This window comes from Parasteatoda tepidariorum, chromosome 11 (assembly GCF_982258835.1).
Source record: "Parasteatoda tepidariorum strain Cologne lab strain chromosome 11, Ptep-v5.0, whole genome shotgun sequence".
NCBI classification, from domain to species: domain Eukaryota; kingdom Metazoa; phylum Arthropoda; class Arachnida; order Araneae; family Theridiidae; genus Parasteatoda; species Parasteatoda tepidariorum.
Window position 1 is genome coordinate 48013824 of NC_141765.1, and position 27994 is coordinate 48041817.

At 27.9% G+C, this 27994-nt stretch overlaps 1 protein-coding gene and 1 long non-coding RNA gene across 3 annotated transcripts in view; one reads left to right on the forward strand and one right to left on the reverse strand.

Moving 5' to 3' along the window:
• Positions 1 to 1666: 1666 nt before the first annotated feature.
• LOC139427027 (uncharacterized) lies at positions 1667 to 5812 on the reverse strand. The gene is made up of 2 exons (XR_011638161.2): positions 5317 to 5812; positions 1667 to 1827 (listed from the first exon to the last, which is right to left on the reverse strand). It is a non-coding gene; the product is annotated as an uncharacterized LOC139427027 (long non-coding RNA).
• Positions 5813 to 5920: 108 nt separating this feature from the next.
• The window catches only part of LOC107439184 (uncharacterized), a 73593-nt gene continuing 51519 nt past the window's right edge, over positions 5921 to 27994 (forward strand). For both annotated transcript variants that reach the window (XM_016051688.3, XM_016051689.3), the window contains exons 1-9: positions 5921 to 6061; positions 7380 to 7504; positions 12015 to 13146; positions 19054 to 19185; positions 19265 to 19362; positions 20095 to 20226; positions 22611 to 22702; positions 26104 to 26437; positions 27133 to 27265. In XM_016051688.3, the coding sequence (XP_015907174.1) occupies positions 12111 to 13146; positions 19054 to 19185; positions 19265 to 19362; positions 20095 to 20226; positions 22611 to 22702; positions 26104 to 26437; positions 27133 to 27265 (1957 nt within the window). In that variant the 5' untranslated portion in view covers positions 5921 to 6061; positions 7380 to 7504; positions 12015 to 12110. The remainder of the gene's footprint in view (positions 6062 to 7379; positions 7505 to 12014; positions 13147 to 19053; positions 19186 to 19264; positions 19363 to 20094; positions 20227 to 22610; positions 22703 to 26103; positions 26438 to 27132; positions 27266 to 27994) is intronic.

The window sequence follows — 27994 nt, forward strand, 5'->3', positions numbered from 1 at the left end:
TTTTTTTTTATAGGTATTGAAAAACCAGATTACCGAATCAAAAGATTCGTGGAATTTTCCTTGTCATGTTTTGCTTAAAAGGATTTTCTTATATGTGGTCTGTGACATTGAAAAATAAGTTATTTCATTAGCATATACAAGGACAAAAATTACTCTAGCAATAAATTTAATTTGTGCTTTGCATTGAAGTGTTTATTTAAGAATACATTATGCTTTCAAAAAAAGAAAGTACGTTTTTATTTTCTTGTAATGTTTAACTACGAGAACTAAATGTTCAATAGTTTATTTCTCAACTTTTTTCAATGCAATATGTACCATATGAAATTGCATAACTCTTTCCTTAGGCCGATTAAAATTTATAATAAAATATTTTTATTTAAGAGTGGTCTAGCTTAAGAACAGATGAACTGAATAAAAATATAGTGCAACATTTTCCGCTACTAATATTCGAACAGAAATTCAACATATATTAGTTGAATGAATAATCTCCTTAATATCTCTCAATTCAATATCTTAATATAGATCCCAAAACAAAATTTTTGACGGTTTTCTGATAATGGACCACATGAATAAGATGGTTACACTCATAAGCGTCCATTATAAACCATCTTTCTCTTTGATGATACCATTAAGACTGACCATCACCCCATATTAGGAAATCTGTCTAGCTTTTTGTTGGATCAGTATGAACTAATAGAATATAATTTAATAGTCCCACAAAACAATCAAACCTGAACCAACATATTTTATTGGTTTACTATTTCATCAAAAACTATCTTATGTCTTCATGGACAAGACTGACTATTCCTCGTATTTCGATTTTTTTATTTTACTGGTACAGCATTAAAAGCCTATTTTTTAATAAAATGGGCCACTAAGTACATTACAAACAAGCAAAATTTGTTGATTTCATCCAAAAAATTTTGTCACAAACCATTATGCTTTTTGATGAATAACAAGATTAATCTATCCAATTGTTGGAATTGCAATTTTTTGATGCAAGTCAAACATTTAGAATTTAATTTCTAACTTACACGAATGTATATTTTATATGGCATGTGATAAAGTTTTTGTTTTTAACTTTTTTGATTAATCCATCAAGGCTAACTGATTTTTGGCATTGCAATTTTAATGCATTGGTTCAGTTTCAACCTAAGAAAGTAACTATATGGTCAACTGGGGAATTAGTAGCTTTTTGTAACTATGAATATACTACTTAGTGTTATGTATAAAAACAAATCTCAGAATTCTATTTTACAAGAACTTGGGAAAAGAAATTTAGTTTTGCTTATTCAATATTAGAATTTAACAGACTCTTACTTGTACAAATTTCATCCTAAATCTAAGACAAGATAATATTCTTTAATTAATTCATAAATTTGACATTAAATTGGTGAGTAAATAAAAGTTTTCTATTATATGTGCCCACAAATTACAGGAAATAATCAATACCAATAAGCAAAAAAAAAAAAATATAATAATAATAATAATATATATATATATATATATATATATATATATATATATATATATATATATATATATATATATATATATATATATATATATATATATATATTTTTTTTTTTTTTTTTTTCACACTAGCATATAAAAATCATAGTCATAAAACAAAATAAAATGGAGAATCAATGATGATACAAAAACATGTTAATTAAAAACCTTTATTTAAATAATACATAAATACTTTAAAGTTTTTAATCTTCTTCACAACAGATATAAAAAATTTACAACTGAAGTCTTTTGTATACATAAATGTTTAATTTGAATAATTATACTGATGAACTTCTTTCCCAAACATCCTCATATCTAAAGTGTAAAAAAGAATAAAATCAAATTTAAATATGTTAGTCAAACACAATGGAGATAGCTTACTTTTATTACTTAAAATAATAATAAATAAAACTTTAAAAATAGTTAAGTTCTGGAAGAAAATATTTAATTTTTTTCCCCTTGGAAGCATTAAATTTTTATGTAAACACACAGTGAAAAGGAGGATCTTTAAGAAAACACTTGAAATTTTCTTTAAAAAAAATTTATTAAGATGATTCTCAATATTTACTTGGTATTGAGTAAGAAATACTGTGTATCCAGGAAAGAGCGATATTGCAACAACTCAAAAAACAATAAAAATATTAACAAGATAAAGTTTTAGAAAACATAAGTTTGCTTATTTTTGTAGAAAAAGTGATTGTTGAAAAGTATTTTCTAATTTTTGAATACTTTAATTCAAACTGTGAAATTACTTCGGGTCTGAAAAAGAGTAAAACTTACTGATACTTAAATTTTTAGTTTAATTAAATTGTCGTGACACTTGAAAGTAAGCTTATTATTTAAATTTAAAAAAGTGCTAAAAACTTATATTATTTAAAATTTATGAATCTTATTTTTGTTTTCTATTATTTAATCTGGTAAAAATTTTGTTAAAAACAAAAGAGAGATTAAATTACACAATGAACATATGTTCACTGTTGTTCCAATAAAAAATAAATCCTAATTATTAATTCTCGAAAACATTTCTGCATGTTCAAAAAATCTTAAATTATATGTTTCAGGTATGAGATTCTTCTGACTTTTGGCAGAATTTTCGACTTTCTTGATCAGAATATTTGTATACAAATATTCAAATTATAAAGATATTTAGACATTTTCAAATATTCAAAATTGTAAAGACATTTTCTAGAGTAGAAAATGATAAAAGAAACTACTTTGTCAAATATCTATTTTTTCTTAATATTTTTACATTAATTTGTTGTTTATTATTATTTTACTTTCTTTGTCATGATTTACATATGAAGTTTAACAGTTTGATAGTAAAAAAAAAAACTTTATGTTTGTAAATAATTTAAATTTTCTGTTTGTGCAAAAAATATTTTCTATTACTTTCAAACAGAGTTATACTTACTAGCATATACTTTTTTATTTTTCTTAGTTTTTGTTCATAGGTATTTTCAGACTTTTAGTTCTTTTTTTACTCTATGCATAGAATTTGGAATGCTTAGAAAACAAATGTTTAAAATTCATGATCTTTTCTCATTCAGTTCAAAAGCAAAAAGTTAAAAAAAATTTAATTTTTTGTACATTGTAAGACACAAAGAATTCTTTGAATAAAAAATACAAACATGCCATGTGCTACAAAAACTCAATATGTGCACTTCATTTCATAAATGTATGCCTTAATTAACTTAAAAGCAAATGATGTGTTTATTTATAGTTCAAAACTAATCACTTAACAGATTATAATTTTCAAAGTAACATTTTAGTAGTTTTCTGTATTCTGTCAATAGTAGTGGAAGATTTCTGTATCATGATCTGCAGCTGAGCAATTGCCAAGACTTGGCAACTTCTGGCCAGTGAAAAGCTAAGAAAAAAATCTCAAAAGGGGACCAACTTGAGAGGTTTAACTCGTAGCCCATCTCCCGGAAAACCCACACGTCTTTTTAAATTAAAATTTTGAAATCTTGTTGGCACTCTAGCGACTGCAGTTTGCACACAGATCACGATATGGAAACTCCCCATGCAATTCATTACACATTTAGAAAGCAGAAAATGACGAAAATAGTTATTCTCATAACCATTTCTTATATTAATCCCTTTGGTGAAATTAAGCAATATTTTTTCAGTAAATGCTATATCAACTTACATTAAGTATACATTGGTATGGAACTAAACTCAGCAGCGCGACAGCCCTAGAGGGCCAAGGCATACTGTGCCCATCTCAGTTCTCTTGACCTTGGGCTCTGGGGTGCAGATGCAGATGTTCCGTTCAGGTGGTCAGCCGAACGCGGAACCCCCAGTGTTTAGTTCCCAAGCATGCTTGGCACTCATTTATTGACCCACTAAAGGGATGAAAGGCTGAGTCAACCTTGCCCGGCCCGAGGATCGAACCAGGGACCTGTGGCACGACAGCGCGAAGCGCTACTGCTCAGCCACCGGGCGTCACATTGGTATGGAAGTAGAATATATTTGAGAAAAACCTGGGAAAAAATTGGTTATTTTCATGAAACATGGCATGAGCTGTTTTTTTCCCCCCTTACAAACCCAGATTTTGGGTTCATAAATAATATTTTTTCAAGCATAATCACTTAGCCACCCCATTTAAGAACAACAAACATGCCAAAAAGATAGTATATAAGATTTTAAATCTTAATTTATAATACATATTCCTTTTCCAACTTACACAGCATTTCCATCTATTTAAAACTATCTAGCACTGAATGTTCAACTTGCAGTGTATTGGATTCTATTTGAAATTAGCCAATAAAATAATAAGTAAAAAGATAAATATATATATACACACACTTTAAGATAAAAGCAGTTATGTTAATACTATAGTAATAATTATAAGAATATTTTTATATTTAATATCCTCAATACAAAATAGAGTCTCTATACTGTTTACGTTTGAAAGCCCTTGTTTTCCTCATAAATAAAGTGATGTCTGAAGCAAGGAAAGATGCTCAACTTGTTCTATTACATAACAAGCTCTGCTTTATGTAAGCTTGAGTAAAAGAAAAACCTCTTCATATGCATCAAAACCAATTTTTGTCTGTATTTAGAGCACAAAAAAGAGAGGACTTTATAAGGATGGTTAACTTAGCTACATCACAAAATGAAAATTTGACTAATCGTCCATTTTTGGATGGTTATGAGTTAAACCCTTAGAGTTGATCACCTTCTGTGATGTTTTTCTTTTTTAGTTTCTGATTGGTCACCTGACTTTGCATTTATGCTGCTACAGATCACGATACAGTAATCTTTCCAATTCAAACAATCAGCAAGGCAACCAAAAGAACATAAACAAAAATAAGTACACAAATAAAAAACTACAAAAGATTATTCCTAATGCTCAGAGTAAATGAACTCCAATCATTGTTTTGTAGGGAAATAAGCCAGAAAATAAACTTTATAAAAATAAAATAAAAAAGATTAATAAAAACTTTACTTCAGAAATCGATATTTTTCCAAATGCGAGAAACTAAAAAAAATTTTGCTTTCAAGTAACAGAAACAGAACTCCACAATATCCACTCGAGCAAACTTCTACATATTTCTTCATATATAAAAGAATTTGCAAGTTTAAAATCCATAGTTCGCGATAAAAAAATATCCCCAAATTAAAAAACCCATTGTAGTATTTGTCAGTAAAAAAATCTAATTATATTTAATACAATATTTTGGAGTTTTCTTTTTGCAAGAAATTTTGTTTCTAACCCTTCATAATTTTATAATAAAAAAAGCATGCAATAAATTAATTCAAATTTAATAGCTTAGAATTGTAATTACAAGTGCTACTTACCGATTCTTTCACTACACTGGAGTACGAAATTAAGAGAATTTTTAGACTTGGTTGATTATCTCTAGAACTACAGGACCGATTTTAATGAAATTTGATTTGTACATACATTGATACAATACAAAGCAAATAATAATTCAATGATTGTATTACATACGCATGATAGTGCGTATCACTCGGTTGAAGTAGGAAGGTATGAAACAGCAGGAATGTATGAAACGCTATAGGGTTGAGGTCTGAAGAATCTGTCTCTCGATAGATCCGGTATCCTGGAACTGTTTTCATAAGTTACATACGACGCTGGACGTTAAATTGAACTCTCTGTAAAATCTGGACCTGAGATTGGTTTGTTCCTATCCTCCTCATGGTGGTTTCTAATTTTTTCTGTTACAATCTGAATTTAACCTATGGTTGCAAAATAATACATTTAGATAGATGTTTTTTTCAGCAGTAGTTTCTTTTCAGCAGTTCAAAATTAATAACAAGACAACCAATTTCTGCTGCTTGTTTCTGTACAGTCTTCTTCTCTGATATTGTAGTAGACTGATAAGCCTTGGGATTTATAATTGTTACGATTCTTTATTGTGACCAACAGCAGAGTAAAACTGTGACCATGACATCTTCCAAAGTCGGCTAACTGAAAAAATGGAATTGTAGTTCTGTAATCAGGTTTTTGTATTACTACTAGAAGCTGTCAAGCTGAAAAAGGAGAAAAAACTTTTAAAGTATTTCCAAAATATATGAAAAAGTAAATAGTATATTTTACTTTTGTTTCGAATAAAAGTAAAGGTCATGAGTAATATTTAATATACAAAGACTAGTCATAAAAACTTGCAAATGCTTCGAAAATCATGAAGTTTTTAGTTTTCTAGTCTTGAACGATTCTAAAATAAGAAAAGAAATTTTTGTATTCAAAAGATTGGAAAATATTCTATTATGTGATCCTGCCGAATATTCAGTTTTTCAGGGTTATTCTGATTACTGTATTAAATATTTTTATAAGAATCCTACTTATCAATTTGAAGAATGTGTTATTTACGTGCGGTTAGAGTTGTGTTGTTTGTTTATTCTTTAATATTATCAATTCTTTATGAGCAGTTAAGGTTATACAATACTTTTTATATATTTTAATGGCGTGAAACTGGAAAATATTTCTTTTCTGTAAACCTTAAGTTATTCTCATGTTTATCCTATTCACTGTTTTTACTGTAAATTTTTATGCAGTTTATAATTTTTTAAGAAACAAAAAAGTTACGAAAATATATAGTATCTAATATGTATGTTCATAGCAGTAACAGTATGTTCCTTCCTGTTTAAAACAGTTTTTCTTTTTGTCATTGATCACATTTTTTATTAATCCTTTTTCTTTGTGAGGGATATTTTCATATTAGCATCTGTTCACATAAACTACAACTACCAAGATGCCAAAGGGATTTTGAATATGCAAAAATTAAAATTTATGAGTGTATAAATATTGTAGAGGTTTGACCAGGTGACGGCTGCAAGGTATGCCTTTTAATTAATTTCTCTTCTGTGGTGTTACTTTGAGTTTATCGGGTGGGAGAGTATTCTATATAATAGAATAAATAATAGCCAAGGCTTGGCCATTATTTTGGCGCTAGTGGCAAAAAGAAATCATCCTTTTATATGTTGAATTAAATATTGGTCTTTTTTCTTTATAAAATAGTTTTTAATGTTTTGCCCATTCTCTTTCTGATGCGAATATTTCTTTTTTTATTCGTTTTATTTAAAAGTGACCCCCCTCTCTTTGGTTTTTCAAAAAGTTGCAAGGTAGAGAGTGTCTAACATAAGTGTTTTTATGTCTCGTTTAACAACAAACAAAAAAATTATAATAATTTTCTTATTGTTTTGTCATGAGCCGTAGGTTGTGCACCACTAATGTTTTTATGTGTATAGAATAGAATAAATATAATTGTAGAAAACATTTATACTGACTGAAAGATTATTTTGAACTTCTTTATATATGATCATGTTTGATTGACTTCGAAACTGTAAATTAAAAGCTCTAATTTTTAATTATTTTTCATCATAGTTTTTTTTTTTAGTTCAAATGAGTGTTGCTAAGAAACTGCTGCATGTTTATCAAAAACATCTAAGCTGTGGGTTCTACTTCGACATCTCACTGCTTAAAAGGGAAGCTGTATGTCTGATAATTTAAAAGATTCTTTAGGTAAAACTTTCTTCTTAATTTTATTTTATTTGTACTTGTTCCAGTTCCTTTTCCCACGTCAAGTGCTGAGTAATTTAATTTTTTTTTCTGATATAAGTCAATGCAATTTATTGCTAGACAATTCCATGAAAACCAAAATATTAAACTTTCAAACTTTACCAATATTAATGTATCACATATATTTTAAAAGCTTACTATATAAAAGCTAAAATATTATATTTATACTAATACTCAACTAAAACATGAATTTTTGTTTAAAAACTAGACATATTAGTTCAAGAAATGGGAGAAATTAATCAAACATACTCTTTTAATATTTAACAAAGTATTAGCCTTTAATCTGTTTGAAATATTTTTAGTAAGATTATACTGCAGTTTTGTTAGGAGAAATGAATTTTTAAAAAATATAATTAAAATTTCTATCAACAAATTTTTTTGTCAACTCCATAACAAAAGTTAAATAGCAAGTAAAAATTATTATTTTGTCTAAATTAATCATTATTAATTTTAATCTTTTCTAGTCTTTTTTTTTTTATTGTGTTAATGGCAAGTTAAATGCTATCAACATTTTTTTTTTCAAGCAAATAATTTTTTAAAATATTGGTGTTTAAGATGTAATATTTTGTGTTATGGACATAACATTATAGTTTGTTTACTCGTAACAGATAAAGAGCTAGAAGATAAAAAAATTAAGATCTGTATATTAAACTAATAAGTATTTTTGGGAGAAATATGTAATATTCCTAATACATATATACAGTTCAAAGTTTCATATCCGGAAGTCTGTTTACCAGAAGGACCTTTCTTCTGGACACTCTGAACAAACAAAATAAAAATAAATCATTTCCCTTTTCCAGAAAAAAACTTTTATTTTACATTTGCTACCTATTAAAAAATAGTCTACAGGGATGAGTAACCTCCCCTTTCTTATGATTTTTACCGGACTCCTGATTTTTGTTCGCTTTTAATCCAATTCCACTATAATCTGAAAAAGAAAAAAAATTAGACCACAGAAATGAAATTCGGGATTTCTCTACGGCCCGAAAAAAAATTTTTTTTTTTTTCTAACATTTCACCTAAAAGGATTACTACCACCGTGAATCACATACTCAATTTCAGAGGGCGCAAAAACTTTAAATTTTGGAAAAAATGCAGATTTGATATTAAATAGTCATAACTAAAACAGGTTATTAAATTATTACTCAAAAGCGCGATTCGAAATTTGTGGTTCATAATATTTTTTTAAAAACGAAATCAGAATTTAACAAACTATGTGGAAATTTCAAACTGTTAAAAATGTGATTGACAAAACCAGGTAGACTATAAAATCGTCACAGATCGAGTGCATCAAAAGTAATTCTACAGGTGTGCTATTCGAAATTTCCAGTGTATGATAATATATCATTAAAAAACTATGAAAATCTGGCAAAATAATTGACAAAAGTGTGATGGTAAATCCATGTGGAATTGTGGGTGAATAGTCAATAATTTAGGCCAAAATGTGTGATTCGAAGTTTACTGAACGAAATAATATATTTTAGCATTGAAATTTTAAAAACCAAGTGAACATCCGTTTTAATAACTACTGAAAAATGATCTTCAATGTCGCACAGAGTCACTGTGGAATCATCGTTAATCGAGTTGATCAAAAAATGATTACTAATCGAAATGCGTGATTCGGAATTTGCAGCATGTTATAATGGCATGTTAAAATATTGAGATGTTAAAAACCATGTAGAAATCTGTAACAAAAGTTGCAAAAATAGCGCAACCATGTTGATTTATTTGTTGTTTGGAATTGGCATTAATTATTGTCTTTTTGTTATTTTTTAATGATTAAGGATTTTTTGATGTCTGTTTACCTTAGACCTATTATTCGGAAAATAGATTTTTCCAGACTTGCCGAAATCCTGACGATTTTGGATATGAGACTTTCCACTGTATATATATATATATATTTACATAAATTACAATTACATTTTTCATTTTACAGTAGATTTTCAATTTATTAGTAGATAATATTTTAGAAAAATAACGCATACTAAGCATCAGTAAGCATATTAGCAGATATTCAACCAAATATTCTTACCTGGCAACAGAATGGCTTTTGACTGGCAGGAAATATTTAATTTCTTCTTAAAGATAAAGAGACAATTATTTGAAATAGAGTTAGTGGAAGCACACACTATAGAAACCAATTTGTTAATTTATAGCATTTAATAATAGTCACATTTATGATATTTACATTGTTGGAAATTGTGTGACTCAAATTATGTTGCTTGATTTTTAATTCATTATTTAATACAGGGCTCTTTGTATCCCAGTATCACTCACAGGGCTCTTATTACCCTATAAGCGAAAAAGTTTGTAGTAAAACCAGTTCATATCTACCTTGTTTTTGGGAGAAGTAAAATATCCCAGACTACCAAGATTTATTTAAAGTTAAACATTAGTATAGAACTGTTCATCATATGGGAAAAAATAGTGGTGAATAATTCATAATAATAAATGGTAAAAGCTCTAATTTTTTAAGGAATCTACAAATGAAATGGTTTTACTATCTATGCCAGCTCCTTCTTATTTTCAAGATGCATACAGCCCTGTTAATATTCAAACAAAATGTTGAATAATTGATTTAAATCATTTAGTTATTTAAAGTGAATTAAAAGTACCATAATTTCTTGCATATTTTTGGTGGCAGCAATAATACACTGGTGCAACTTTCAGCCCTATGCTTCAGCAATATACTTCATAAAACAATTGTCTGCTATTAGTAATAAATTATTTTGAGCTTTGATTAATAAACAAACTTCTCCTTTTATTTTATTTTTTTATATAAAAACACACAATTATTAACGAAAGCAGATGTGATTCCACATCCAGAAAAACTTGCAAGTATACTGCGCTTCTGAAGAATCAGAATTTATTCAATTGAAAAATATTGTTTGGTTAATCGATGTCAAATAGATAAATATAACAGGTGATTAAAAAATTTTTTTTTGTTATCCCTGTGGCAAAATCACAGCAACATTGTCGCAGTGTGTTACAGAGGTCCTGCAGAAAGATTTTTTCTTTAGGAAGTAAAAAATATTAATTTTCTTTTCTGCAGAAATTTTCTAAAGATTTTAGGAGAGGAAAGAACAGCTCATAATTTTTCTATTCTCATATGAAAATTATGAATAGTGAATTACAAAATTTTGGTTTTCTTTACTGCAGAATTTTTCAAAGGACTTTTTTTTCCTCCAGAATTATATTCAAAATGTGTCTTTCTCGTACACTGAAAAGGAAAGAAATGCTCATGATTTTTCTATTCTCATTTGAAAACAATAAAAAATTAAGAGTAGTGAATTAAGAAATTTTACTTTAAAGAAAACCAAAATTTCTTAACTGTCTTTCTAATCTTTTTTTTACTGCAGAAATTTTCAAAGGACTTTTTATTTCTTCTCCAGAATTATATTTAAAGATGATTTTTCTCGCGAATTGGAGGGTATAGAAATGCTCAAGTTTTCTCTATTCTCGTTTAACAATATGAAAAATTTGATAATGGCCGGTTCAGCTCGAATTTTAAATTGATTATAAAAGTTTAAAAAAGATCGAAATTGCGAAAGTTTAAAAGATAATTCTCCTTAGGAATCATGTTCTTTCTTTTATTTATTTTTCTAAGAACACTAAATTTGGATATGAGTGAGGATTTTGTCGCAAATTCAGATAACGATTTTATAGTTTTTTCAACATCGTTTGTTTGACTTTTTATTGCAAGTGCTGTTGATTTCCATGAGGTTTTTAAAAATTCGGGTGAATTCTCAGTTGATATAATTTCTGCTCGTAAAATTGAACTAATTGCATTTTGACGTGCTCAATTTATGCCAGTAGTATCCGAAATCTACAGCTCATCAGAAGAACCATTGTTACTGACACACAGGAGAAAATGAAACATTTGTATCTTCCCTACCCCCTCATGACCTAAAGATCTTCAAGATCGCGAAAGAAATATTGAAATTTTCTCTCAAAGAATGGAGAGAAAAATACTCCCACACACATTTTCCTTTAACTTCAAAGAGGAGTCAAATTTCCTCTTTTTTTCCTCAATCTGTCTAGTTCAAAATAGTGGGAAAACTGGGCAAAATTTTTCTGGTTTCCGGGTTTTCTGGATGCTGGATAAATGGTTCTGTACTGTATTATATTTGCACATTATTCTTGAGCTTTTAAATTCTCACAATTTTTTAAAAGTTTTTATTACAACACTTAATTTTCAAATTGCCCCTTTGAATAATCAATGTGTGATGAGGTCACTTTGTAATGATTATGTTGTAAATTCAAATAGTCTTGTCAATAACATTCTTGATAATGTTTATATTTATTAAGTTTTGTTTTTTAATGTAGTTTAATTATCAGCCAGCTATTAAAGCTGATATTTTATTTATTATGTTATTTTAAGCTATTATATTTATTCTATTCACATTTGTATTCTTTTTTTTTTTTAATTGAAATATATGTCTTTATCTTTCAGAATTGTGAACTAACAACTCTTTTATTTACTCTTTATACTGCATTTTTGATCAGAGAGTTTGAGAAAATTGAAAAATGTGCTAATTATCTATCACCAATGGCAGATGTAAGAGCAGAAATCTTAGCTGCCAGTCGATCTCGTACTGGATGGTTAGAAGGCACTGTTCAAACTCCTGATAGTCAACCCTTTGTTAGCAAAGTGAAGTCTAGTTTTGAAGAAAAGAATATTAACCAGGATCCAAAATTATCTTCTAGTGCTTCAAAGTCTGAAGCTGTTCGTAGACTGGGAAGCAAAGTAAGCTCAATTGCTACTTTATTTCAGTCACTTTCTCCTCACCGAGCTGATGGTTCTAAACCTTGTTTCTCACCAACTGGTAGTAAAGACAGCCAAAAGAAAAATATTCAGGCTGCTGAGCAAGATAATAGTTGTGTGTTTGATTCAGAAAACAAGATCATACAAAATGATACTGAAGGATTGCACAAACGTTTTAGCAATGCCCGTGCTATTTTTGAGCAACTTGGTGAAAAAAATAAAGAAAGTGGTAAGTTAGAACAGTCAAAACATCCGTGTTCAGCGGATACAAGTTGTTCCTCAAAAGTCTTGTTGGCAGAAAAAGATAAAATTCAATGTTCTTCAAATCGTCATTCTAGTCATATATCATCTGATGAAGATTTACCTAGCTTACCTTTTTCTCACAGACATAAGGCTGTTATTCCTAATAGTTTTGAAGAGAAACTTGGATCTGGTAATTCTAGGCCAAATATATTACCAGATTTACCAAGTGATATAGATAGTACCCAAATTTATTCTGAAATTCATAGAAATTATTCTCATAATTCTCCTATATATGAAGAAATTCCTGGTATTTCAAAAGAGAACAATAAACCTATTTCTAATCAAGCATCAAAAGTTAACAGTTTTGTTATGAGAAACCAAGAGGACAATAATGCCAACACAACAAATCTTTCAGATAAATGCATGGTGCCTCCTAATTCTGTTGAATCTAATATTGATACTTCATTTCCAATCTATGCAAAAGTGATAAAAAAGCGCACAAAGCCAGGAAATCATAATAATCTCATAGGGCACACTGACACTGAGGTTAATAAACCTAATGTTAGTACTGATTTGGGTAAGTTTTAATATTTGCTTTAAGTCCATGCATAACTTTTTCAATTTTATTTATTACATTTCTAATTTTAACCCAACTTTTTTTATCAGTTATAAAATATTCAATATTTCATTTTGGCATGTTTTACATGATTTACAAATCCCTATAAGACATTAACATGTAACTACACCACTTTTACATAGCTGCCAACTTTCTGGATTTTCCAGTAGACTACTGGATTTTGTCAGTTTCTCCTGTTCAACTGCCTTAATAAAAATTCTCATGGTTTTTGTTCATTTTATAAAATTCCCTAAAATTGTGTAAGTTTCCTAAAAAAAAACCATATTGAAATATACTTTTTGCACAAATTATTACTTATTTGAATATTTAAATCTCATTTATAGAAATCAGTGGGAAAAAAATTTTTTGTTCTAAAATCTTCATTTTATTTTTATACACAACTCCCTTTTTAAATTGAGTAAAAAATCTTCAAAATATCTTTGAGGTATTAAATGCCTTTCATTATTCAAAATTATGATTAAACATAATACATAACATTTCAAGTATATTTTATGTGAACCATAACTGGAAAATACTGCAGTTTTTTATTTTATTTTGATGACTATAAAATTCCCAACGTGTAAAATCTACTGAACTTTTTATTATCTATGTTGGCAGCTATGCTTTTAAATCTTTCTTTTAAGTAATTAATTGCTTTTTGATAGTTATTCTATTGCTTTTCTTAGTAGATGTTATCTAGGCATATCAATGATTTTATTTCTCCATAAATCACATAATTATTGCCTGCTTAGAGGTTTAAAAGAATAATTATTTGTGTTGTAATGAAGATTGAGACAATAATGAAGTAAATGATTGAAAGCAAATCTCAATTTTTATTGGAAAACTTTGAAAAAAAGTTTATGTGAAATATGCATACATTACAGATTCACAAAATTTTCTGTACAAATCAATAAGGTTCCACGATATATAAAGCAAAAAATTTAACAGTTAAAACTTTTTTATACTCATTAAGCAGTGGTACAAGTTTTATATAACATATCTCTGCTAAAAGTTTTATATAATATATATCTTCTTACAGATATCTGATTTTTAAAATATCTGTAAGAAGTAAAATAAGCTAGGAAGTTTTTTGTGGGAAAAATTATATATCATGAGAACAGAGGCTACAGACATTGCTGATCAATCTTATTATTATTTATTCATGTAATAATGTCATATCTTTTTCTCCATATTGATGAGTTGTAAACAAACCTATAAGCATAGATTCAGCTGATAAAACTTAAAACCAATTGTATATCCAACATTTATTGACACTAGATTATAGGACATTTCATGGTTCTCTAAGAATGTATTCTTACTTAGGCTACTTTTAAATTACTTAATTTCAGAAATCATTTTTTACCAGTGTTCCACATGGTATTATTTGTCAATCACATGTTCTATTATTATTATATATTTATATTGTATTGTTATTGAATATTATATTGTTATGACACAAGAATTTTGAACTGTGGATTTGAATAATCAATTTTGAAGCACTTGATTATTGAACTGGGTTTCTCCTCAAATATATATATATATATATATATATATATATATTTTAAATCTTATGCTCCTCCTAGGTCAGGGGTGGCGAACCTTTACGCCCCAACGTGCCATTTTTCTAAAGAATTGTTTAATGAGGTCATAGACGTGCCGTCAAATAATTTTGACTTCGTGATTATTGGGAAAATAATTATACTAAATGCTATCAACTCAAAACTCTTTATTTACTATGAAAAAAATACATTTTGCAATGTCTCAATTACATGCGTAAATCAACTTAAAGTAACATCAGTGTGACTTCAGTTGTTGTAGATTAGATGACAAATAACTTATATTAGGTTGAAAGATGTTAGTTTAAGCAGGACAATAAATTATTTTTTTTGCTCATAACATATTGTTGGCTTGTTTTTTATGGTTATTAATTGTTTTTTTGGCATTAATTGTTAATTTTTTGCTAATAATTGTTTATTTATTTTGTTTGTTTTTGTAAATTTTTATTTAATTGATACATATGCTTCATAGTGTAATAACAACGGTGGCATGCCCAAAATATTGTGTCTCGTGCCATTGGTTCGCCATCCCTGTCCTAGGTCAATCAGTTATATGCTGTGTTGCTGTCTAACATTGCAATATACCAAATAGAGAAGCATTTTCAGTGTCCATGTCTTTTAATTTGGAACAAACAAGACAATGCCATCCACTCATAAAACCATCGCCACTGTAATGACTTCCATATAAAGAATTAAAAGAACATCAGGATTAAATTAATACTTATTTTAATTTAATTCCTGATCTTTCAAATCATGAACAACACTTTTAATCATCGAATATAATCTGACACATTTCAAAAGAATTAAAGCAGATCTGGTGACATTCTGTGTCAGCAACTAGCAATGCTTTTCTCTTATCTTTAACAATCGAGATTTCCTACTAATTTATTTCACTTCTCAGGTCTGAAGATGTTACACTACTTAGAGGGCATGTGCAGTGCTGTATTAGCCGTTAAGCATACTAAGCACGTGCGTAGGGCACCAGAGCTTAGGGGGCACCACGAAGCTCCAATAAAAAAAATATTTCTAGAAATATTTTTAACGCATTTTTATTCAATTATTAGCTTTTACACAAGATCATGATTTAAGCTAAATTGCTATTGCATTCCATTTATTTCAATCTCGCGGGGGGAATGAAAGTTGTGTATTGCCAGTATCCCATCACAAGATGACCAATGCTCTTTCCTAACGGATCACCTACATAGTCTATAGTATATATGAAACATCGGTGGATAGCTGAGGTCTGAAATACGAAACTAGAGCAGGGAAGAAGCTTTGTGTAAACTAGAGTAACGAATTAATTTACTACACTGACATGTCAAAGCATTCTTTTCATCTCTGAAACATCTGTTACAAAAAAATGGGAGGGCGAATAAAAGAGGGGTTCCTTGACATATTCTTTTAAACCAATTGCATGATTAGGAGATCAGTTACTAATTTTTTGCCTACTCTAGAAAATTGAACATTTGAAACTTAAATAGGTAGAAACAGTGCGACTCTATCTTGACTCGGTATGTTTTTTTGTTTATTTCATATTCAAGGAGACTTTGTTTGACTTTAAAAGTATTCATCATTTTTAAGTTTTAATAATTTAATAAGGCTAGAAAAAGAAGCAAGAACCCCCTGAGATTCTTCGAAGACTTAACGACTGACGTAAAAAGTAACAACAAGTTAGTTTAACTTGTATTCCCCCTTCCCATTTATAGATTATTGAAAATGTTGTTACAACATAATGGGATTTTTATTTATCATGGAGTAAGTCTCTTAAATTAATTGATTTTAAATTGAATGCTTCAACTGCCAATTAAGTATACTTGTCAATGGAATAATTTGATTAATTTCAAAATTAATATGGAAGAAGTAGAGATATTTTATAATGTAATAAGAGTTTAATTTTATTTTAGACAAAATAAATAATTTGTTTTTAAGAGAAGTATGGTGCTCTACTCCAGTTAAAATGGCCAAATTTGACATACTGTGAGCAAAACAAAAAAGTGAAAGCTCAGAATAACTTTTGATCTGATCTAATGATCGCATTTTCACAGACTAAATCTTAATAGTAATAGGACTTAACCTTAAATAAGCTAATTAATTAGTGCTGATGATATTTAAAGTTATGAAATCAGACACAACAGATTAAAAACTTAATTTTTTCGACAGATTTGGTATTCTGACCTTTAAAATATGGGAGGGGGGATTCACCACAATCTGGAAAATATTGTACCAATAAATTATAAAGGAGAGTGAGTAAAAGTTTGGACCACTTTCTCTTTTTGCGTATTTCGCTATATCTGGAGAATTGATAAGTGAATCATAAAGGTTTTTGAGCGCAATTGTAAAATTTGTTTATTCGAATATAATTCCATGTAAAATAATATTTAATATGATATATTTTATCTAATGAAGGGAATTTAAATTGTAAGGTATCAAATTGTTAAATATGTAATTAGATAGAACAGTTTCTGAGATAATAAATTATTAAAAGTCGTATATTTGGAACTTGATTTCTTCAATACTATTCCACCAACATTTAAATTTTGTACTTTCCCCCCTTTTTAATTTCCCCCCTTTTTAATTTCCCCTCCCTCTATCTATCTCTATCTTGAGAAAGTGATGCACCTATATTTTTCATTTTAGATGTGTCAAAAATAAAAAGTTTTTTTTTATTTTCAGTCCACCCAAAAAACATAGCTCTTAAAGTTTTAATTTTATATTTTTCTTCTAGTTTTGGACCTGTTAATGTTTGAAAAGGGTCGAAATTTTGACTGTCAATGAAATGGAGATGAATTTTGTTTCGCATAGGAAGCAAATGTAACTTGAATTGTCATCAGACACAGAGTTAATTCCAGACACAGTTGAAATTTGAGGATTCTACTTAAAAGGCAAAAAAAAAAAAATCTAAGCTTTGTTTAATGAAAAATTCTCTTTCGTGATAAAATGACGATAAACTTAGCTTTCAATGTTTCGGGAGAAATCGTAACTTGTTTCGTCAGTTGAATACAAGTTGAATTTTGTACTTTGACTACATAGAAAGTGATCAAAATATCTATTTCTGATACGTTTTTGATAAAATGGTAATAAACTCTGTTTGTTGCGGTCAGGAAACGACTTGTATTCTCAATAAGCACGGAGCTCAAGTACAGATTTGTGTACTCTAGCCAGTCGGGAAGTAGAAATTTAGATTGCATGTTACCATCGTTACAAACACGAAAGCTAGTTAATTGAGTTAATAATAAATGCTGAAGGCAATGAGAAAACTTATAAATTCAAGGAGAATTGTCACAGGTTTCCCAACACTCTCAGAGATGGAAAAAAAAAATTCTTTGTTTTTATGAATCAGTTATCCTGCTTGTATTGAGCTTTTGTATGTTGTTTTATTCTCTATAAAAATTCGTTAAAGTTCGATAATTTTTTCACATGAATATTAGCTTGAGACCTGCAATAAAAATATTTTTTTCACTCAAATCAGCAAAGCATCAGAGCATCAAAATATTTTAAGTGCTTAGGGCCTCTAAGGCTCTTGATCCAGCCCTGGGCATGTGACAGAAATTGTTATACGTATTTTATTGAGATGCTGCTAGAGGTAATCATGGCCTGACTTTTTTGGTAAATTTGGCAGAATCCTGTTCTTATATTTAAAACAGAATTTTGAAACTAAAACTAGAAATCCAATTGTCTAGGTTCTAGAACAGCTATTTTGTTTATTCCTCATTAATAGCATTTATTCTGCAAAAGGACTCTAAAACAAAGCAAAGAATGACAGTCACCACCTTTCAAAAGTTCATTTGATTTAGTAAACTTTTTTTGCTCATTTTGTTGTAGTTTTAAAATTCCTGTTTTTTTTATTTTTTATAAGGCATTATTATGACAAATGAATTTTAAATTTAGCAATTAAGTAATCACTTTTTAATGAGGTATTGTGATAAGTATATTTTTTATATTTTTGAAATTGAATAAAACTTTTACTTAACATAGTTAGAATAAATCTAATCATATTTTTACTAGAAAAATTTTCTAACAAATTTTGTTTTCAATAATTTGAAAAAACTTTTTATATTTGGTAATTATTTTCTAAACTAAGTGAAGAAATCAATCAGAGTTTTTTTTTACAGTAGTTTTCTAGTAAATTTTTTGCATTTAGTTTGTTTAACTTTTAATTCTGCAAATTCCAGTGAAGACAACCTTTCAAACCACAGATAACAGGGTATGGGATTTTCGATTGTGTAATTTTCTCATTGTAGGATAATAATGTTCTTATATTCTAATTTAAGTAATTCTTGATCTTTAACAACATATTACTTATGCTCCCTAGACTGTGAGTTAGTGCCTGAAAAGAAATTTGACTGCAAATCCACCCCGACTACAGAAAGAACATCTTTAGTATCTGATGATATACCTATTGAACAAAGTTCTGTTGAGTGTGAAAAACAGGAATTTTCTTATGGTAATAGTTTTATTACATTTTTTTTTTTTTTTTTATTAATACAAGTTAATGTTTATTTTATTTATTTATTTTGAAAAAGGTAAGAAATCTGAACCTTTAAATGAAAGTTGGAAAAATATTAGTGCAAAAGATCCTAGTGCTTGGAAGAAAAAAAATGAAAATCCATGTCCTATGGAGGTATTTGTTTTTTTTTTACTAACTTTAATAGTTGATACTTGTTATATAAATATTTATTTACTATCTTCCTATGACAAGCACATCTCCAGATGTTAGATTGCTTTTGCTTCAAATAAAAGTTTATGTTCTCATTAAAAGCACCATAGACAATAATTTGAATTACTAATGTTCACAGGTTGTATATAAATTTACTTATGGGATAAAGATGGGTTAGAAAAGAATCTGTGATAAAAAAAAATCCATTTTCTATGAAAAAGTAAAATTTCTTATTTAAATTATTAATTATTGCTTTAGAATTCTTGATATAATCTATTTTCTTAAAAAACATTAATTTAATTTTCATTTAAATATTATTTAAAATATTTTTTTTCCATATTTATTTATTAATATAGAAGTCATGTATTTTTAAAATGTTTGAGTGTGGGGACATTAATTACATTTTTCCATGCAAATACAATTGAAAACTGTGACAATTTTTTTATTTTTAAAGTTTTTTTCATTGCTGGCTGTTTATGTACTTAATCCTATGATCTTAATGTTAAAATTATCATCATTAAGTTAATTATGATATGATTTTTTCCTAATTGTCTCATGCAAAAGTTAACGTTTTGAGAAAATCACTCAAAAGTATTGTTGTTACAGTTTACTAAGCATGAAAAATGTTTCTTAAAAATTTGGAAAAACTATATTTTTTTGGTGATTAGGTGATTGTTTTTGTTTTGTTTTTTTCAGTTGAATGAATCTCGTGACTTTTATTCCATTTCAAGTGACTTACGAGATGCTGCTGGTGAAACATTAGCAGAATTTGAAGGACGGGATCATGAATTATTTTTTGTTTTAAGATCTCAACATGTCAGTAATTCAGTAAGAAGCCTAAATCACTCATTATTTGTAACTGACTTGGGAGTAGGATACTGATATTACATCTAAAATAACAAATTTAAGCAAGGCTTAATATTTGTATATTGATAAAGATTTTAATATATTATTTTTTTTTAAATTGTTTTTTAGGCAAAAAGTATTTGGTTCTAATTTATGTTAAGCCACTTTAAGATTTATGTTATGTTTGTTTTCCATGGTGAAGAAAAAGATGAATGGCTCATTGGTATTATTTACATAATTGCTTGCAGTTCAAAAATCAAATAAATGCTATATTAGCAGAATTTTCTTGCTTTTATTGGTATTTTAATGCATATACTTTGTTCTTAGTCATGGTCAATGACATACAAAGATAGTCGTAAAACTCAAATCATAACTAAAGATAATAAACTCTCTAAAAGCTTCCTACGACAGTGATGCTGGCTTTTACATAAATATTTTTCAGATAGGACAAAACTTAAAAAAGTTCCATTTCCTAAATCATGTTTCAACCAAACTGTTTTTTTTTTATTTTTTTAAAGATCAAATTGATAAGCACACTGCTGTTTTACTAACAGTGTGTGGTTGTTAGGGAAAGACAAAATTTGTATGAAGCTATTTATACTTGTGTAAGGAATTAACATAAAAATATTCTCTAACTCCAATGGTGCTTATAAATTAAACTGTTGCAAGCAATACACTACTGTGGAAAGTCCCTTGTATATTTACTGTCAAATTTTTGCCAGTTGTTACAGATTTTCATAGTTCTTTTAATGCTACATCATACATGGGAGATTTTGAATCACGCATTTGTAGAATTACTTTTTGATGCACTCAATTTGTGGTCATTTGATTGACCATGTGGTTTTGTTGATTGCATTTTCAACAGTTTGGGATTTTCACTTAGTTTTTAAAACTTCGATTTCATTTTTAGTATAATGTTATTAGGATCCTCGAATTCTGAATTGCACTTTTAAATTATCACTTAATGACCTGCTTTAGTCAGAGCAATTTCATCTCAAATCCAGATATTTTCAAAATTTGAAATTTTTGTGCACTCTGAAATTAAGTGCATGATTCTTGGCTGTAATATTCCTTTTATGCGAGACGTGAAAAAATACACTTTTTTTCATGCTCTAGTGAAATGCCGGATTTCTTTTTCCTGATATACATTTTCCCCCATATTATAGCGGAAATCAGATTACAGATAAAAGTCAAACAAAAATCGGAAGTCTTGTAAAAATAAGAAGCAGAAAGCAAAGGATTCTCATCCCTGCATACTTTTTTAACCAAGTCGCAAGTGTAAAAAAAAAAGTTTTGTTTGTTAAAAAGTATCCGGAAAAAAAGACCCTTCTGGTAAACGAACTTCTGGATATGGGACTTAGTACAATATTTTTAAATAAAATAAAAATTAGTATCTATAAAGTGCACCACCCATGACTGGAATCTGGTTTGGTTTCCAGAATTAGTTTTTTTCCTTGTAAAATAAGAAAAGTTTATCAAAAGTGTTGCTTATAAAAATAATAATGGTAAAAACGGATTGCAAAGTAGCTATTAAATATAAAAATAAAACTGAAATTGCAAAGAAAATAATAAAAGAACAGAAAGCCATTTTTAACTCTTAAATTTTACTTGATTGTAATCTGAACAAAAATTTTAAAATGAGAGATATAATTAAAATTCCTATAACCATGCTTAATAATTCCTATGTCCATGTATAACAATTCCTTTAACCATGTACAACAATAATTCCTCTAACTATTTTCTGTTCTTGTGTTGAATTCTACATTCAGTCCAATCTACTTTATCCATTATTCTTGCTATTGTTTTATTCTTCCAAAAGTATCAATAGTTATATAATAATTATAAGTTTCTATTAAGGAGGGAACTTTAATTAAGCTCACTTCAAAGCGCCAAAAATCACTTTTTTAATAATTTCTCCTCTTTTTTTTTATTAAAATTATAAGGTTGTATTTCAATATTATCACCTGTTAGCTCTTCTGGCTTATAATTTATTATTATTTATTTTTATTTATTTATTTTATTTTATTTTTTTGCTGTGTTGTGCTTAGCAGTAAACATCAGTTCCTTTTCTTCTTCAACAAAGCTATTCATATTGCTCACTGCCACTTTTTCAAAAACATTTCTAACCTTATTTTTAATTGAAATCATAAAACTGGATTGACTTCACTATTTATATCATTGTAATGTCGAAGTTTAATTCATTTAAAATCGATGCAACTAAAGTTTTTCTTGAAAAAATGATTTGTAAATGAATGATGAATGAATGATAACTAAGTATTTAGACATAAGCTAATTCTAATTCTTAGAAAGTGTTTATCTCATATTTTTATGCTTGTCTTTTTTTTTAATTCAACTTGTGCATTTAGGAGCAGTCTTTTCCCAACCACAAATCGCATTCCACTACTGACTCTAAAGTTGAATTTATGACCAAAGAAGAAGCTGAGCACTTTCTCAGCAGGTATAGTGAGACACTCTTTTTATATTAGTTATATTTTATAAAGCTGCCAACAGTCAGATATTTCCTTCAAAAATTTTAGATTGTTTTATTTATAGAGTGATGAAGTGCTTTTGCATTACCCTCAAGTGTTTTAACTCATATTACCCTTGCCCTTAAGGGTTACAGATCACAGTCATTTAAAGTTTGCTTTAAACTTGTGAAACAATTCTTTATTCTAAAAAAAATACTTCTGTGACAATGATTCTTTTATGTTAACTTTGTAAATTTTGTGTTGTTATAAAATGTTTTATTTCCCATTAGCTCTTTATTTATTATATTTCTAAAATTCTAAACATTTTTAAATTTTCATAGATTTCTTTATTTATTTCTATGGTATATGGTCTATATATGGAATTCAAAGATATAAGTTTTTACTAAAAATTTTGTTACATTATATTTTCTGAAAACGTTTTAATAATTATGTAGTACGAAATATTAATTTGTATGCATTTTTAATTCTCTCACTAAATGTTTTTGAAAGTTTCAGTTATATATTATATAATATAGTTATAACTATATTAGTTTATGAACAATACTGGTAACATTACAGAAATGAATTATGTTTGCATAAGATTCTTTTATCTATTTATTAAATTATTATTTTACCTTGTAGTTTGTCATTTTATCTCTTTCTGTTTTACCATGCAAGCAAATTGCTAGAATTGTTTTTTGGCATATGGTCCAGGTATTGGCTACTTAAAAAAGTCATTAATCATAGTAGCCAATTTTCAATTGATTTATTTAACTCTTTAGCAAAAACGTTATGTATTCATTTATCACATAGAACTTCTTGTCTCCCACAGACTAAGAAAGCAATGGAATCGTTGAGTCAGAAAAAACGAGTTATCTCTATCTGAAATCCCCTTTAGATGACCTGTTTTCAAACTCATCGATTCAATTAAGGGAGGATATCATACTTTAAAAACAGCAATTATGTGCCATACTTCTAACCATTGTATATTTTTCTTGCCATCTATATTGTTGGGTCTATGAACTGTCTATAAGGACAAAATTCTCTAATGTTGAAAGAGCTTGTGGGGAAATCTTACAATTTTCACTAGATACGGTTACTTTTTCACCGGATAAAAAGCAGGCATTTTATAAATGACTTTGTTATTACATAGACTTAAAGCTTCTGAATTTAATACTAGCATCAAACCATTCAGCTATATCCATTTTTGTTTTTCAAGATTTGAAGACTTCTTGTCACATATATTTGAAAAATTGAATTTTGAAAAGCCAGATACTTAAAATTTGATTTTGAAGGAACTATTCGACTAATTTTGCTCAAATTTTATATTTTGCCATATAAAGTTACATTCTTTAAAATGATGCAAAAAATTGCATACCTTATAGTTCAAAATGTTTTTGATCATTCCTAAATAAATTAATAAATATTTGCAAAAATATATGTTTTGAATAGAATTATCTCTGGATAAACAAATTTTATAGTTGCGTGTAAAAAAAATTTCAGTTCGCTTAAAAATTTCTCAAGTTATAGCAAATTGCGCAAAAAGTAAAATTAACTAATAAGGGGTCCAAACTTTTGAAGCAATTTATTTTCATAATTTGTTGTTAAAAGGATTGACAATGCAGGTGAAAAATGTTTGCAAGAATGTAACAATAGCGCAACAGATGCTCTCCTTTTCAACCAAAAAAGCTGTTGACAAATTCCCTTCCCTCAGTTACCCCGCAAATAGACTCTTACAAGGATCGACGAAAGTATGATTCCCTGTCCCCCTTTCTTCTGCAGGTGTGGAAAAAATAGAAAGAAGCATATTCAAGTAGCCTAAAACAAATGCGTGGGGGGAAGTGCTTAAATGATTTATCTTAAAGGTGAAGTTTATCACCACTTTCAGCTGAAGGACAACTTTATTTGTAGTCTCAGAAATGTACGACTTTAAAATAAGCAGATGTTTGCGTAAAATGAGACATGGACATAGATAAAAAAGAAATGTGCGAACTGCTTTATTTCTTCTATATTTAATGTTTTATTTAACAGCTTTAATCATTTGATTTAGCTGCTTAATCATTTGATATATTTATAACTGGGATATTGCGAAAATCATTATGAAATAAATAATGCGTTAACAATCGTTTTATGCTTTAATTTTTCCCAAAGTAAGATTATTTGTATATTTTTTATATCATTTAAAAAAAAATTTTAAGATTTTTAGCTGTTTGTCAGTTGATAGGTAAAATTTTAGAAATTAAAAAATTAGCAAACGAAACACGATACATTCGTGATTTTTTTTGTGTTTTACTATTTTGCACAAATCAAGATTTTTTTTATCTAATTATTATTAATTTTTTTTAATTATTGTAAGGATTTTTTGCTGTTTATTCATTTGATTTTGTATTATTTAGGTATTTCAAATCAAATTACGATAAGGCGATGTGATGCGATCGCGATTGTCCTATATGGTACAATTTTGCGCCTAGTAAGATTCTTTTAATCAATTTAATATATTTTGTTAACTTATTTTAATTATATTTAGGCTCTTAATCTCTTGGTTTACATAAAATGCGAGCATTTTAAATTGGTATTTATTAATGTAATTAATGCATTATTGATTGTGTTGCATTTGAATTATGCACAATTGTACACAGTTGAATTTTAAAAAGTTATGATGAAAATTATTGAAATACATAATTTCTGATTTTAAGTAAGATCGCATATATTAATTTATCGAATATTTAATAATTATTTTAATGATTTTTAAACGTATAATAATTTATTTTGTGTAGAACTTGTCATTTGAAACAAATAATTAATTCCGTGATCAATCATGCTGTAAAATTTTGTCCGCCGTATCCAATGATGCGGCCTGCCTGATGAAACACTTTTCCTTTTTAGTTAAATTTTATGAGTTTGGCGTATATCCCTGGGTAATACTTATTTATTGGCTGTTTGGTTTTAAAATCTTGAGATACTTGAAAACCTACATATTTAAGAGAGGTAACCAGTTGATCAACAAAAATTGCTAGTATGTCAGACGAAGTCTACTAATCTGTGCATAGAGAAGCTTATAAGAATGGTGAAACTTTTGTATAAAAGTTTTGTTTTCTAAAAAAAAAAAAAAAAAGTTTTCATTTACTGCTAAATAATTTTAAAAATATTTGCTGGATAAAACTGAACATGAAACTTCTGTTGAAATGTCATTGATTATTTTTTTTTAATGAAAAAAAGGTCTGATATGAACTCAGTTATATGTTTATCAAAAATTCAGATAAATATTATAAGTGAGTTATAAGTTTTTTCTAATACTGTATTGATCAAAAATTGCAACTGCATACTATCTTATTCATCTATTTTACTTTTATCCCTTTTTTCATATTATTATTCATACATTTCTATTTAGATCTCAGGAAGACAGTTTAGATAAGCAAGGTTTTCAATGCTCTCAAAGCTTACAAAATGTTGATAGTGATCAATCAGAAACCTGGTCTGTACCTAATTCTGTTACTGGGGAAACTGATGATGACGACCTATGTGCAGATGACTATAGTAACTCTATTGCTTTTCCACCGGGAACTAATGTTCTTTATGAAGATGTTAACTACCATATTTTATCTGATGGTCATTTTGTCACTGAACTGCCAGGTCTAGATGAAGACAGTGAGGATGAAGAAATTTTTACTCCTATTCCACCAAAAAAGAAAACTAAAGTTCGCTTCAACTATGATCCAATTAAGGTATTTTTCTTCATGATACATTTAAACTATTTTTTACGGAGTAAATTTAGTTAGTTAATGCTAGTTCTGAAAATTAAATTTATTTTCATAACCTAGTATTTATCTCTCTAATGACTTGCATTTGCATGTAAAATTTACATTAGTCCTGATTTAATTTTACTAAAGATTAGTTAATGTGTATATGTATACTTAATTATTTCTTTGATAAGGAATTTTGAATTTTTATTTTAAATTTCTTCTGAGAACTTTTCGACTTTTTAAGTTAAATAAAAATTTCCTTATATATATATATATATATTTATTTATGTAATTTGCCTATTTTTATCTAATGTATAGAGCAAAAAAAAAAGTGGACTCCTATTACAACTTTTGATCAAATTATATTTCCATGTGCTACTCGTAGAATTCAATTTGAATGGTTCAAGGTATCAACATTAAATATGCTAAGTAATTTATACATTAGCGAAAAATTTATTGACGGTGTGCTTTTTTGTGTGCACTGTACGTCTAACAAAATCCATGTTAAATAATTTGGTATTGCTTTTAATATGTAGCGCATTTTGTGGTTACTGAGATTTCTCACTGTTTTTTCATTGATAAATTCCTTTTCCAATAATTTAATTAAAATATCTGCATATGAAACAGGGCCAACTATTTTGGAAATTTTTCTACTTTTTAAATATCTACTTTTTCAGGTATACAGTACTTATTCTGTTGATGATTATGATCGGCACAATGATGATGTTGATCCTGTTGCTGCATCAGCTGAATATGAACTTGAAAAACGTATTGAAAAAATGGAAGTTTTCCCAGTAGAATTAGTGAAAGGTGTGATTTAAATTATATCTTACTGCATCACAACTGTTTGGAAACCAACTATGTTAACATAATTATTTATTGTTATTACTAGCTTATTCTGATAAATTTATTTTCTTTAGGTTAAGTATTAAGTTTTTGGTTACAGTTTCAATTATACTGTAAAATACCAATTATGAGTGAATATGAATTGCAATGTTGAATTTTAAAGATGCTTAGAGTACAAATCACTCTGCTTAAATTTTAAATTACATGAATATGAATTGTGATATGCAATTTTTTAATTGTGGGAATACAAAAAGTGATGCGTAACTTTGAAATCACGTAAATTGATGTTTGATATTTAAATCGTATGAATATTTAATCACAATGTGGGGTTTTAAAAATGCATAAATACAGATCATGACTTTAGATTTTTAAATTATGTGTGTAGGAATCGATACGTGATTATTTGACTGTGAATAAGAATCACATTTGATTTTTAAATCATTCGAATTTGAATCGTTTTGTGCATTTTCAGAATTTCTATTTTTGATTTTTCAAATTTTGTGGTTACTCTTGTTAATTTTAAAAAAGTATTCACAAAATTTAAGAATCTCTGTGGGTGTATCTGCTCATGACGTGCATTTATATTTTCTAACTCTTGATGGATTATTATTCAGTTTTGATTGCTGGTTAATATTCAAATGAAATTATGGGTGAGGACTTGATCAAATCTGGGAGCTTGTTTAGTATTATCCT